Here is a 12,591-nt window from a genome sequence, read left to right on the forward strand (position 1 = left end):
ACACTGACAATTTGTCGCATTACAATTCTTGTTTTTTGGGGAAGGGACACTTTCACACCATTTAACCTTGTTCAGCTGAAGTGCACTGAACAGCACAAGTTTTCAGCAACAGTCAGAAAGTTATCTAGTCCAAAAACCCTGCCCTATTTCCATTGTACATAGACAATAAATGGCTGAGAGCAATGTGTTACTGTGATTTGATCTCATATGGGAGAAGCAAAACAATTTTTAAAAAAATGTACTTATTGAGTGACAACACAGCATAGACCCTTTCAGCTGTATCGACTAGCAACCCCCAATTTAACCCTAGCCTAATCACAGGATAATTTACAATGACCAATGCACAATAGAAAATCCAATGTACAGGGAAAATGTACAAACTCCTAACAGACAGCAGTGGGAATTGAACCTGGGTCACTGATGCTATAAAGTGTTGTGCTAACCACTATGCTACTACATTCACAAAGTACTTATGCCTGGTCTGACTCCTGATGACCAAGCTGATCTTTGACATCCCTTCAGCCTAACTTAGTTCCTATTTACCGTTAATACTTAAGTCTCCTATAATGTGAAGGTATCATTGACAGGCCCCAAAAATCCTGTGTAGTTTTGTCTTGAATGCACAAGTGAAGCACAGAAAAACGAGATGAGGCTTCAGCAAGAGGAGGCTGGGAGGACACAAGTTCATTGTAGCATTTAAATCAGCTGGTAAAATGCAAATATGTCATGTCAATTCAAATCCATTTGGCATACTTAAGGTGGTAACTTTGGATGGACTTCAAGTACTACAAGCATAGCACAGTACTGAGCAATGGCCCTCCAAAGGGTGGTGAGGGAGGTGTTTAAAAAGATACAGCATTTTCAAGGGTCTTCTTCATGTGCCTTGCGCGTTACACACTTAGGCAATCATGGCTCTCCACATCGAACAATCCTTCAGTGTCAATGATATCTCACACCCTTAGATCTGTTGGTTCTTTCACAGTGTCCATATATTTTCTTCGCCTTCCTCTACCACGTTTCCCAGGCATACAGCTTTGTAATGTCAGGCATTCTATTTCTTCCTTTCTGATGACATGGCCCAGGAATTTAAGTTTCCTCTCATTTAATGTTCTCATTAAAGATCTTTTTGTATGAGCACATTGGAGTACTGTCTCATTAGTTACCCTATCTCTCTGTGATATTTTCAGCATTCTTCCAAGAAACCACATTTCTGTTGCTTCTAAGTTTCTTTGGAGTTCTGGTGTTATAGTCCATGTTTCGGAAGCATACAGCAAGATTGACCAGATGTAACATTTTAGTAGCCTAAGCCTTGTTGTCATAGAAATGTGTCTTGGTAAAAATGGGTTTCATTTTTTGGAAGTTGGTTCTGGCAATGGCAATTCTTCTTTTTTTTCTACTTTACTTCTAGCATCTTGTGATATAAAGCTACCAAGGTAGCTGAAGCTGGTCTTTTGTTCAATCTCTTGGTTACCAATGTACAATTGGCAGTTGGGAGTATCCTGCTGTTTTCAAAGGTAGCCAGATCAAAAAAAAATGTATAGTCCATAGTATTTAATATACAAGATTTCAAATTTCATCTTGAATTTAACCAAAGTTGCATTTGAATTTCTTAATCTCTGATAGACCAAAAAACTTAACCACCTGGAAGAAGAGACATGTATAGGGAGCAAATAAGGTGCTTGAGTATAAAAAGTGCAAAAAAAAACTTAAGAAAGAAATCAGGAGGGCTAAAAGACGACATGAGGTTGCTTTGGCAGTCAAGGTGAAGGATAATCCAAAGAGCTTCTACAGGTATATTAACAGCAAAAGGATAGAAAGGAATAAAATTGGTCCTCTTGAAGATCAGAGTGGTTGGCTATGTATGGAACCAAAAGAAATGGGGGAGATCTTAAATGGGTGTTTTGCGTCTGTATTTACTAAGGAAACTGGCATGGAGTCAATGGAAATAAGGCAAACAAGTAGTGAGGTCATGGAACCTATACAGATTGAAGAAGCGGCGGCAAATCCGAGCAGATAAATCCCCAGGACCTGACACAGTATTCCCTCGGACCTCAAAGGAGACTAGTGTTGAAATTGCAGGGACCCTGGCAGATATATTTAAAATGTCAGTATCTACGGGTGAGTATGGAGGATAGCTCATGTAGTTCCATCATTTAAAAAAAGGCTCTAAAAGTAATCCAGGAAATTATAGGCTGGTAAATTGGACGTCAGTAGTAGGTAAATTATTGGAAGGAGTACTAAGAGATAGGCTCTACAAGTATTTGGATAGACAGGGACGTATTAGGGAGAGTCAACATGGCTTTGTTCGTGGTAGGTCATGTTTAGCAAATCTATTAAGAGTTTTTCGAGGAGGTTACCAGGAAAGTGGATGAAGGGAAGGCAGTTGATGTTGTCTGCATGGACTTCAGTAAGGCCTTTGACAAGGTCCCACATGGGACATTGGTTAGGAAGATTCAGTCACTAGGTATACATGGAAAGTAAATTGGATTAGACATTGGTTCAATGGAAAAAGCCAGAAGAGTGGTAGTGGAGGATTGCTTCTCTGAGTGGAGGCCTGTGACTAGTGGTGTGCCACAGGGATCAGTGCTGGGTCCATTGTTATTTGTCATCTATATCAATGATCTGGATAATAATGTGGTAAATTGGATCAGCAAATTTGCTGATGATACAAAGATCGGTGGTGTAGTAGACAGTGAGGAAGGTTTTCAAAGCTTGCAGAGGGACTTGGACCAGCAGGAAAAATGGGCTGAAAAATGGCAGGTGGAGTTTAATACAGACAAGTGTGAGGTATTGCACTTTGGAAGGACAAACCAAGGTAGAACATACAAGGTAAATGGTAGGTCACTGAAGAGTGCAGTAGAACAGAGGGATCTGGGAATACAGATACAAAATTCCCTAAAAGTGTCGTCACAGGTAGATAGGGTCGTAAAGAGAGCTTTTGGTACATTGGCCTTTATAAATCAAAGTACTGAGTATAAGAGTTGGAATGTTATGGTGAGGTTGTACAAGGCTAAATTTGGAGTATTGTGTACAGTTTTGGTCACCAAATTACAGGAAGGATATTAATAAGGTTGAAAGAGTGCAGAGAAGGTTTACAAGGATGTTGCCAGGACTTGAGAAACTCAGTTACAGAGGAAGGTTGAATAGGTTAGGACTTTATTCCCTGGAGCGTAGAAGAATAAGGGGAGATTTGATAGAGGTATACAAAATTATGATGGGTATAAATAGAGTGAATGCAAGCAGGCTTTTTCCACTGAGGCTAGGGGAGAAAAAAAAGAGAACATGGGTTAAGGGTGAAGGGGGGAAAGTTTAAAGGGAACTGGGGGGGCTTCTTCACACAGAGTAAGAGTGTGGAATGAACTGTCAGATGAAGTGGTAAATGTGGGCTCACTTTTAACATTTAAGAAAAACTTGGACAGGTACATGGATGAGAGGTGTATGGAGGGATATGGTTCAGGTGCAGGTCAGCGGGACTAGGCGGAAAAATGGTTCGGCACAGCCAAGGGCCAAAAGGCCTGTTTCTGTTCTGTAATGTTCTATGGTTCTCTGGTACAAGCAGAACAGATGAGTAGTTTTCTTGATGACTGCACAGTAAAAACAATTCATAATCCTTTGATCTTTCAAACCAACTTCATAATTTAGAGGATGCAGCACTTCAAAAGCAACCATGAAACACACTGAAGTCTACACAGGTGGCTTTACTTTGCAAAAACTGATGGGGGGGGGGAAGAAGAGAATCTATATAACAAACCAGTGATTGTGGGTGCCTTAGGATTTACTTCTTTGTCTTCTGAAGGTCACAGATCAGAAGGAAAAAAAATTGATCTGGCTAGGAAATCACTAATAGCAAGGGAAGGTTAGAGGGAAAAAAGATAGGTAGCTAAATTGCAGAAATAGGATTCAGTACCTCTAGGCTACATTATCCCACGAGTATAGTTGATACTTGTATACCTAAAATCTATCTTTGGTTAAAAGCCAGTTACATTTTAAGCAGTAGGTGTAGAAGGGGAAAATGGATTCATTAAACCAGGAAGCTTGATGTGTAGATCGCTGCTTTCAAAATTAACATGAAACTGTAGAGCTTCAGAAATCTTGGCAGTCAATATGATTACTGTGTCAGGTGGGTACAAAAAATGGTAACAGATTTTTAACTTTCATATCTAGAGAGTAATACACAGGGTGACTAAAGTTAGACTACAAAACCAATAAACAGCTGGTGGTACTACATCTAGAACATTAAAGAGCAGTGCTATGTATATTGTGCATGTCCTCAGCTTACAACAAATCAGACTCAGGGTTAAAGACAACAGAAATCCAGGTTATAAACCTACTGTCTAGAGACAATTTAATTAAACTCTTGAAAATACAAGATGGGAAGAATATAGCATTTCTAAAGCCAGGAAATTTTTACATTTAAGGGTAAAGTCTAAAATTAGACTACTTGATGGCAGGTGTGACAGAAATTTTGAAACAAAGTTTCTGTGCCCAATATTTTACAAGTTACTTAAGTTACAATCTTAAATCACTAATGAGTAGTTACAAGTAGTATATCAGTGACACATTTTGATCTCAGCTCTTAACGATTATCCATGCATGCCAGAGGTTCAGCCTCACCTTGAGTCCAGATTGTCAATCTGAGGTATACAGTGGCATAAAGATGACAGATTTAGAAAGCTCAATGCAGACTTGGTTCCAGAATTTATACTTACACATGTTCAATCTAATAAATGCTCTGCAAGATCAAGGGGTGGGAAATATACATCTTGTATCCACAGTTACCTTTCTCCCACAAGTTTGATAAACATATCACCTATACTGAATTCAGGAAATATGCATTGTCAAAGTGGGGCTGTTGTTCATAAACAGATCAATAACTCAATTCATGTTTTCAATCTGCATTTTATGGTCAACTATTATGAACAAATGGATAAGAAAATATTCTTTAGGACAAAATTGTCATTTGGAAAGTATGGGCGAATAAGATAGGTAACAATGTTATGATTAAAAGTTGATTCTATCTAATAAACTCAAGACCAATTGTTAAACAATCATTTTACTTTGGCTAATTAAGTTCCTATTGTGCTTACAGACTGAATGTTTGATCAAAGATTGTCAAATTCAATGTAGGAGCACCACTAACATCAAATTACTGAGAAATAAAAGTATTGAGCAGATCCCACATTTCAAGTATAAAATTGCTATTAAGCCTGAAATGTGATGAACATGGTAATAGTAACCCAACTTCAAAAGACAATAGCAAAACTAAGTTTATTCTTTCTGAAAGACACTACTTTAAAAAGGGTTTTAAAAAAAGATGTTTCTCTCTCCCCAACCCCCATAAAATAGTTTCAGCTGATAGGACAAATTAATAAAAAGCATATAAGCTGACGTTTAGAAGGTTTTGGCCAATCTTGAGCAGATAACAAGGATTTCAATATTGAGAGAATGTAGAGACTTTAGGCTGGTAATCAGTGACAAGGAAAAAGGGTCAAATTGTTTAAAATCCACAGAAGGATAAACTTGATCAGTTTCAAAAAAAATACTGCTTCAGAATTTTAAGTGTTGTTGAAATTGTCAAATCAGGATCAGATCAAGTAACTGGAAAGCAATTTGCAGAGAGAGCTAGTACCTGTGGTGCAGAAAGAGAAGAATGAGTTGATAGAGTAAAGGCAAGATGCAGATGAGTGAATCAATGGATAATTATTTAAAGGTCTGTGGTCACTTGATAACTTCTATGGTATACCGTCCAAAAAAAAAAGCAGGGTTGTCAGCCTTTGACTGAAAGCTTTAAAATTAACAGATATAAATTTTAACTAACTTTAAATGAACCATATACTGTTAGCAAGTATTACATCAAGGGTGTGATTTAGTTAAAATATCCGCAGCTTCTCTCATCTCGAAGAATACTGTAAGCTTCCAACTGCTGTTCATGGTGTTTTACATCTTCCAACACAAAGCTAATAGCTATCAATAAACCAAACTACAGAGTATGCCACAACTGAAAATTTGTCTTTAGTCCATACAGTTGGGCACTCATTACTAAATAGCACTCTGGTACAAATAGTTTAGCTTGGGTGTCATTGCCCTCGCATCTCTTCCTCACGGCCCCACCCACAACACATTCCTCACAGGTGCACTGACAATTTAGTATTTGTTTCCAAAAATATTATGCTAATTTCCAGAGATGTATACACCAAGGGTGCTCATCAACTCATAATTGGAACTTGATTCTGTAATTCTGTAAAGTTCATTTGACTTAATTAGTTTCACTATTAGCTTTTCATTACATGCAAAACAGGTTTATTTCTATCTTAGATATCTCCTTTTTTCCCTTTTTCAAGTTCCTTTGAAGACCCTGGCCTGGAATTACAGTCTGACTTTGGTTCTTTGCGGGAACGGTACCCACACTCAGGACCTCAATACCAGCTGCTTTTTGATATCCCAAGACAACCAGCACGCCTTCAGGATGCCGGATTTTCGTGGCTCTGGAGATGGGCTGATTCAAGGCTGGTGCCCCTGACTGAGGCAGAGCATCAGGAGCAGCGGGTTAGCTGTCGGCTGTGTGTCCAGAGACCCGAGCCTTTCCCGGGCAGAGCTCAGAAAAAGCAATGCAGCAGACTTTTATCATCTTGAATCAGCAAGTTGTTTGTTATGCCTTCCCTCTTGCTGTGAAATGGGGACACCTCTTTTTCCTTTATTAGTGAGAGACACTGTGGTATGTCAAATTACTGGGTAAATAAGTAGTCTTTAGGGTACTGCATCTTTATTGATGCTTTGCTGTAAGCTTGAGTGCTCAGTGGGGGGGGCGCCAATGTTTTTTTTTGTTAGTTGGGGGTTGGGTTGTTGCCTTCCTGCTGTTTGTGCATGGAGGGGCTTTGGGGTTCTAGCACTTAATTGTCATTCATTCTTTGGGGCACTGCTGTTTTTGTGGATGTTTGCGAAGAAAAAGAATTTCATGTTGTATGTATTTCTCTGACATTAACTCCACCTACCACCATCATCTAGGTTCCCCCCACCCCCAAAAAAAATGCAAATTTATAGGTATTCACAAGATCACAGCTAGCGCACAACTTTGTTATCTTTAGCAGAAAAATTTGGACACTAGCATCTACTGGGGGGGGGGGGAAGAACCTCAAAAGGCAATCAGATTATAACATACAAGATAGTCGGGGGAGGGGGAAGGAGGAGAGGAGGAGAAAGTGAGACAGCATCTTGATGGTGACTATCAAAATGATTATTTGATAAAGTCTGGAAGAAGGGAATTATTGTTCAAAAGAATAATTTGCAAAAAAGGCAGATTTGTCTACAGTCATGACCATTTGGAATTTTTCCCTCACAGGGTGGGAAAGTGTCTGAAAATGTTAAGGCACAGGTTGTTAAATTCTTGAAAAGCAATAAAAGGTTACAAGGGAGTAAATAGGTACTGGGTGAAAAGTGCAGATTAACATTTTAGTGATTGTCAGAAAAATGCCAAAAGGTTAACACCTAATTTGTATGCTCATATAATAGAGCACTGAATCCAAATGCAAGATCCTGTCATGTGGATTCCCAACCTGAACAGGTACTGAGATGACAAGGTTGTTCCAAATTAATTTAAGCAGTTATCAGGTCCTGAAGAAATCTTAAACCGCTAGGATATGATGCAACACACACTTCTGGGATGTTGATTTTTGACAATACAGCATTTTTATTTTATTTATCTTGCTCTTTGACAGGTCAAAACCAACAGCCATCCCCGAATTACTGAGATTTTACACTTGGATTCTAAATTATAAACAAAAAATGAAATCAAAACTAGAAATTTGAAATTACAAAAATACAATTCTGAATTAACAGATTAGCTCAACTACTTCACTACAAACAGCTAAAGCTCCTAGAAATTACAACCACTAAATTTAAAAACTCCAAATATTTCAACTTACCTTTGAATATCTATATGGTTTCTTCTTGCCACACATGTTTCCTATATCATTTACTTGCTCTTTTTCTTCAATCCATTTTTTGTCCATGCCTGACATCAAGTTTAAAGACATCAAAACAGAATTTACTAACTGTTGCACCATAGTTCAGACATAGTGTATCCGAAACTTTACCAACAAAGAGAGGCCCGTTAATATCTATTCCGAGCTAATAAACCATTATACAACATTCCATTTAACTTGAAAACCAAGGGCAACACAAATATGTATTACCCACTACGAAAGAGACAAGGTAAACTGGAAGATATCTCTGGCCGTTTAGTTCAGAACTAAGGAGAATGTGCAAAATAAAAAGTGACTTCCCAATTACAAGAAACAAAAATCGATCCCTTCTTCCACAGCACTAAAGAGAGACCACTTCCTACATGCAAATACATACCTGAAAAGGCAACAAGGCACCTAATCTTCCTTGTTAGGCGTCTGGCGGAGTAGGTAGGGAAATTAAAGGGAAAAGTTTGTGTTGGGAAATGGAAAGAGGACACTCAACCGCTCCCCGGGTTACCCGGCAGCTTGTGCAGCGGCCCCAGGCACCGGGACAACCCGAGCCTGCCAGATACCGAGCTCCACCAAGCACACAACAAACGCGGAACACAACCAGTCGAGAAAGCAGCAGCAGCAGAGCCGGGGACGGGGACAACGACAACAACAACGGCCTCAGCCTGCAGGGTCCAAGCGCCAAAACGAGCAGCAACCCTGAAACCAAGCTCACCACCACCAGGACTCAGCAGCCGCCTCCGCCGCTCGGCTAAGAACCCCCGCAGCCGCGTCACGCGCCCGGATGTACGGACCGCCCGCCGGGCGCCTGACTGTCCTCAAGCACGGAAAACCAATATATTCGAACTAAAAGTATTTTGCATTAAATGATACATAGAATATTATAATTTTAATTATTAATTACTTAATTTATACTGTTTCTATTTCATGCACTCCATATATTAGTTGAAAAATGTGAAGGACCTTTAGGCTAATGAAATCAACGGCAAAACTGAGCCTTGCTCAGCCAATCAGAAGGGGCGCGTCTGTCTGTGGCATCAGCCGGGCAGCCTGAGCCTGATCCCGATCCCGCCATCGTTGCTGTGGGGCTCAGCACTCTGCGGTGCTCTGTGTGCAGTGACGGCCGGGCATTTGCGCGGATGGTTCCTCTCAATACACTTTGGATGTTTATGGACCCCCGCCGTCTACATATCCATGCAGCTGAGATGTTGGTTTCCCATTATCTTTGATGCTTGCCTATAAATGTTAGGAATCCCGCAATCCTCCTGGCCAAAAGTATAGTGCGACTATCTTCACTGCAGGGACTCTGGAAGGTAGTTCATCATTGTCTTCAAAAGAACAATAAATAATGTTGGCTTTGCCGGCAAAATCGGCATCCTCAAATATTTTGGCTGCAAATATGTTCTATTTTCCTTATCACTGGCCAATCAATGAGGACAACACAGGTGGATTTTAAAAAAAACTGCAACTCTTGGACCTGGTCAAAGTGTTGAAAACGAGTCATTAGATACAAAGGAACAAGGAGTAGAGAGCGCCCCTAATCTGGATCCCTCTTTGTGCTTTGGTGAGGATACACGCTCCCTCAAATTCTTCGACAACTGAAGCGGAACATGGACTACAGGAATATTATTTTAACGTGGTTTATTTACTGTGTAATTTAAAAATTATTTTGTTAGAAACACAAGATTCTGGAAATCTTGATATTTTCTCCAGTATTTTGTGTGTTGCTCATTTGCTTGTTGACAATTACTGTGTATTCCAGATAATCGGGACCAGTACTTTTTGGCCTAATTAAACGGCTACCCCAGTTAGCCGAAGTTTCGTGGAAATAGTTAAAAAGGAATTTTTAAAAAAGGCGAAATGGGTAACAGATTATGTATTTAAATGAAATACAGAACAAATTGGGGCGCTACCAATATTACTATAAAACTCAATTCATCTAGTCTACGCAATTAACAAAATCAGCACAGACATATAGTGGACTGCCTTCATACAATGCTATAAAAAAGACAACTACCATTTAACTGAGTAACAAATTATGTATTTAAATGAAATACAGAACAAATTAGAACACTACCAAATCTACTACAGTACATCTTCAGTTTACGCTGACACGTTCTTTTGATTGTAATGAATAGAATCAGCGCAGCTACCTAGTGCAGATAATGTTCTGCCATCATGCAATGCTTTCGATGATGGCATCCTTCAAATCTTCACTTTTATTTTACATTCAAAGTGATTGTTGATCTCTTCAAATTTTTCACGGTAGTTTCATTTTAACTGCTGGCCATTTCTGGTATCTCCAAGCCTAAATGCTTAAAACTGCAGTGAGGAAAACTGTTCTGACTTGTTTTACTGTTTATTATTCACCAACTATCATGACGGAAATCACTGCTTTTTGAACACAAACACATGCAATTGACACTATTTAAAAACTTAGCTTTAATCACAGTGTACTGTCCTAACAGCCACACAAGCATGCATGCAATACTAGTTAAAACCTGTTCGACAGTAGTCTCCTGCTTCAATTAAGTAGCATAGTGTCCTAAATAAACGATGGGAATCCCAGAAATTTTCTTGATTAATTTCTGTTGTTTAAGAGTTGTCTCAAATAAGCGGCTGCCCTGGTTAACTGATGGCCCAATTAACCAGAATCCACTATATTACCCAATTGGTAATATGCATTTTTGTAACTTAAATAAATGTTTCCTGAATTGAACTCCTTAAATAACAGGAATCATTTATAAAAGAGAAGGTTAATAATACCTCTTCCACTATTTCTATCCAATGAGAAAATAAATAGATTTATTGCCAGACAGACCTATTTTAATTGCATCAATATGACAGCAATGAGCAGCATTTTCTTTCATCTCGATCAATTGATTTTTTGAGTCCGTGAATGGGCCCACTTCAGCTACTTCTGTTAATGGTTGCCCCTCATCAGGTGCTGACCCTACTCTAGATACTGCCAACATTGACCTGCCCAAAACATACTTGATTCCAATAGCTTTACAAGCTCAGGCTCCATTTTGAACTCCATTAATGCCTATGAATGTGTTTCTTGAATCTACATTTGTCTTTCTCAGAACTCTGTCTTAATCTACCCTATCAGGTATGTATTTTTGTCATTGTGTTGGCACACATTGATCAAGAAGGACCATCAGGAAAGTTGCAACCTTTTCCTAGTCATTAACATGCTTGATTACATCATTCTCCTCCTCTTCTATTCCACACCCAGATTTTTTTTCTGGCCACAGGAGGCAGCTGATGCATATGCAGTCCATGACATCAGGAGTGCAAATATCATTTTGTGCAAGCTACCTATGGTGTGAGTACTTTGCTAAGCTAGAAATTAAGTGTGGATGTAATCTGAGATTGCATGGTAGAGCATTTACCAAATGCTCTGGAAATCCATGAATTGCTATAAAATCTGCATCAAATTCAGAGTGTTTGCAGGTGTCCACTCTTCCAGATGTTATTACTTATTTTTATTTTTCTTATTTATCCAGCTGCAGTTAGAAAATTAAGTGTCCGATTTCTCTTTTCCCTTTAGCTCCATTGTGTTCTAACTCTCTCTGATTCTTCCCATTCTTAAATACCTATCCCTCCCCCCATAACAGGATTTTAAAACACACCTTCAGTTTCCATGTGTAGGTTGTGAAATGTAACTCAAATCTCTTCCCCACTTTATCCTTGCATACTTCTAAATTATCAGATTACTTGTTTGTTGTACTATATTAGACAAGTTTTCAGCATAATTCTTAGCCATCGTTTCCATCCTTCCCTTCAAGGCTGGTTTAATCTTGTTTTTGCCTTGGTTGTATGACTTGCACATATCAAGTTTGATGATGATGCTACAGTGGTGGGGTTCATCACCAACAATGATGAGATGGCATCGAGAGAGGTGATGGAAAACTCAAGGCCTGGTCCTCAATGTCAACAAGATAAAGGAGATGGTTATCAACTTCTGGACAACTCATACCACACACCCCTATTTACATTGGCGGCACAGCAGTGGAAACAATCTTCTACTTATATGCAGTGGAGAGCATCCTAGCATGTTGAATCACCGCATGGTACAGAAACTGTACTGTAGTGGATAAGAAGGCTCTACAACAGGTAGTCAAAACTGCCCAACACACCACCAGCACCAGCCTACTTACCATCAAGGACATATACAAAAAGGTGCCAGAAAAAGGCCAGCAATGTCTTGGAGGATCTTACCTACCTTGCTCATGGACTGCATCCACTAAATTTTGTAGGATTCTTTATCCAGGGGCATTGGTGTTTCCATACCAGGCTGTGATGCAGTCATTACACTCTCCACTACACATCTATAAAAGTTTATCAAAGTTTTAGATGTTATTCTGAATCTCCACAAACTCCTAAGTAAAGGCACTACTATGCTTTTTTTGTGTTTCCACTTGTGTGCTGGGCCCAGGACAAGTCCTCCAAAATAATAACACTGAAGAATTTAAAGTTGTTGACCCTCTACCGGATAAGGACTGGCTCATACACTTCTGGTTTCCTTCTGCAATCTAAAATCAGTTCTTTGTTCTTGCTGATATTGAGTAAGAGGTCGCTGTTGTGGTATCACTCAGCCAGATTTTCAAACTCC

The 12,591-nt window shown here is 39.3% G+C and overlaps 1 protein-coding gene across 3 annotated transcripts in view; it reads right to left on the reverse strand.

Annotated features, from left to right (window-relative positions):
- The window catches only part of eif4enif1 (eukaryotic translation initiation factor 4E nuclear import factor 1), a 49,352-nt gene extending 40,603 nt beyond the window's left edge, over window positions 1-8,749 (reverse strand). The window contains exons 1-2 of one of the 3 annotated variants that reach the window (XM_063031812.1): window positions 8,359-8,495; window positions 7,923-8,011 (exon numbers count right to left, since the gene is read on the reverse strand). In XM_063031812.1, coding sequence (XP_062887882.1) covers window positions 7,923-8,009 — 87 coding nt within the window. In that variant the 5' untranslated portion in view covers window positions 8,010-8,011; window positions 8,359-8,495. Of the gene's footprint in view, window positions 1-7,922; window positions 8,012-8,358; window positions 8,496-8,688 lie in introns of those variants that run through there. The other 2 variants (XM_063031810.1, XM_063031811.1) reach the window with 2 other exon arrangements.
- Window positions 8,750-12,591: the final 3,842 nt, after the last annotated feature.

The sequence above is a fragment of the Mobula hypostoma genome, chromosome 23 (assembly GCF_963921235.1).
Source record: "Mobula hypostoma chromosome 23, sMobHyp1.1, whole genome shotgun sequence".
In the NCBI taxonomy this organism is placed as follows: Eukaryota; Metazoa; Chordata; class Chondrichthyes; order Myliobatiformes; family Myliobatidae; genus Mobula; species Mobula hypostoma.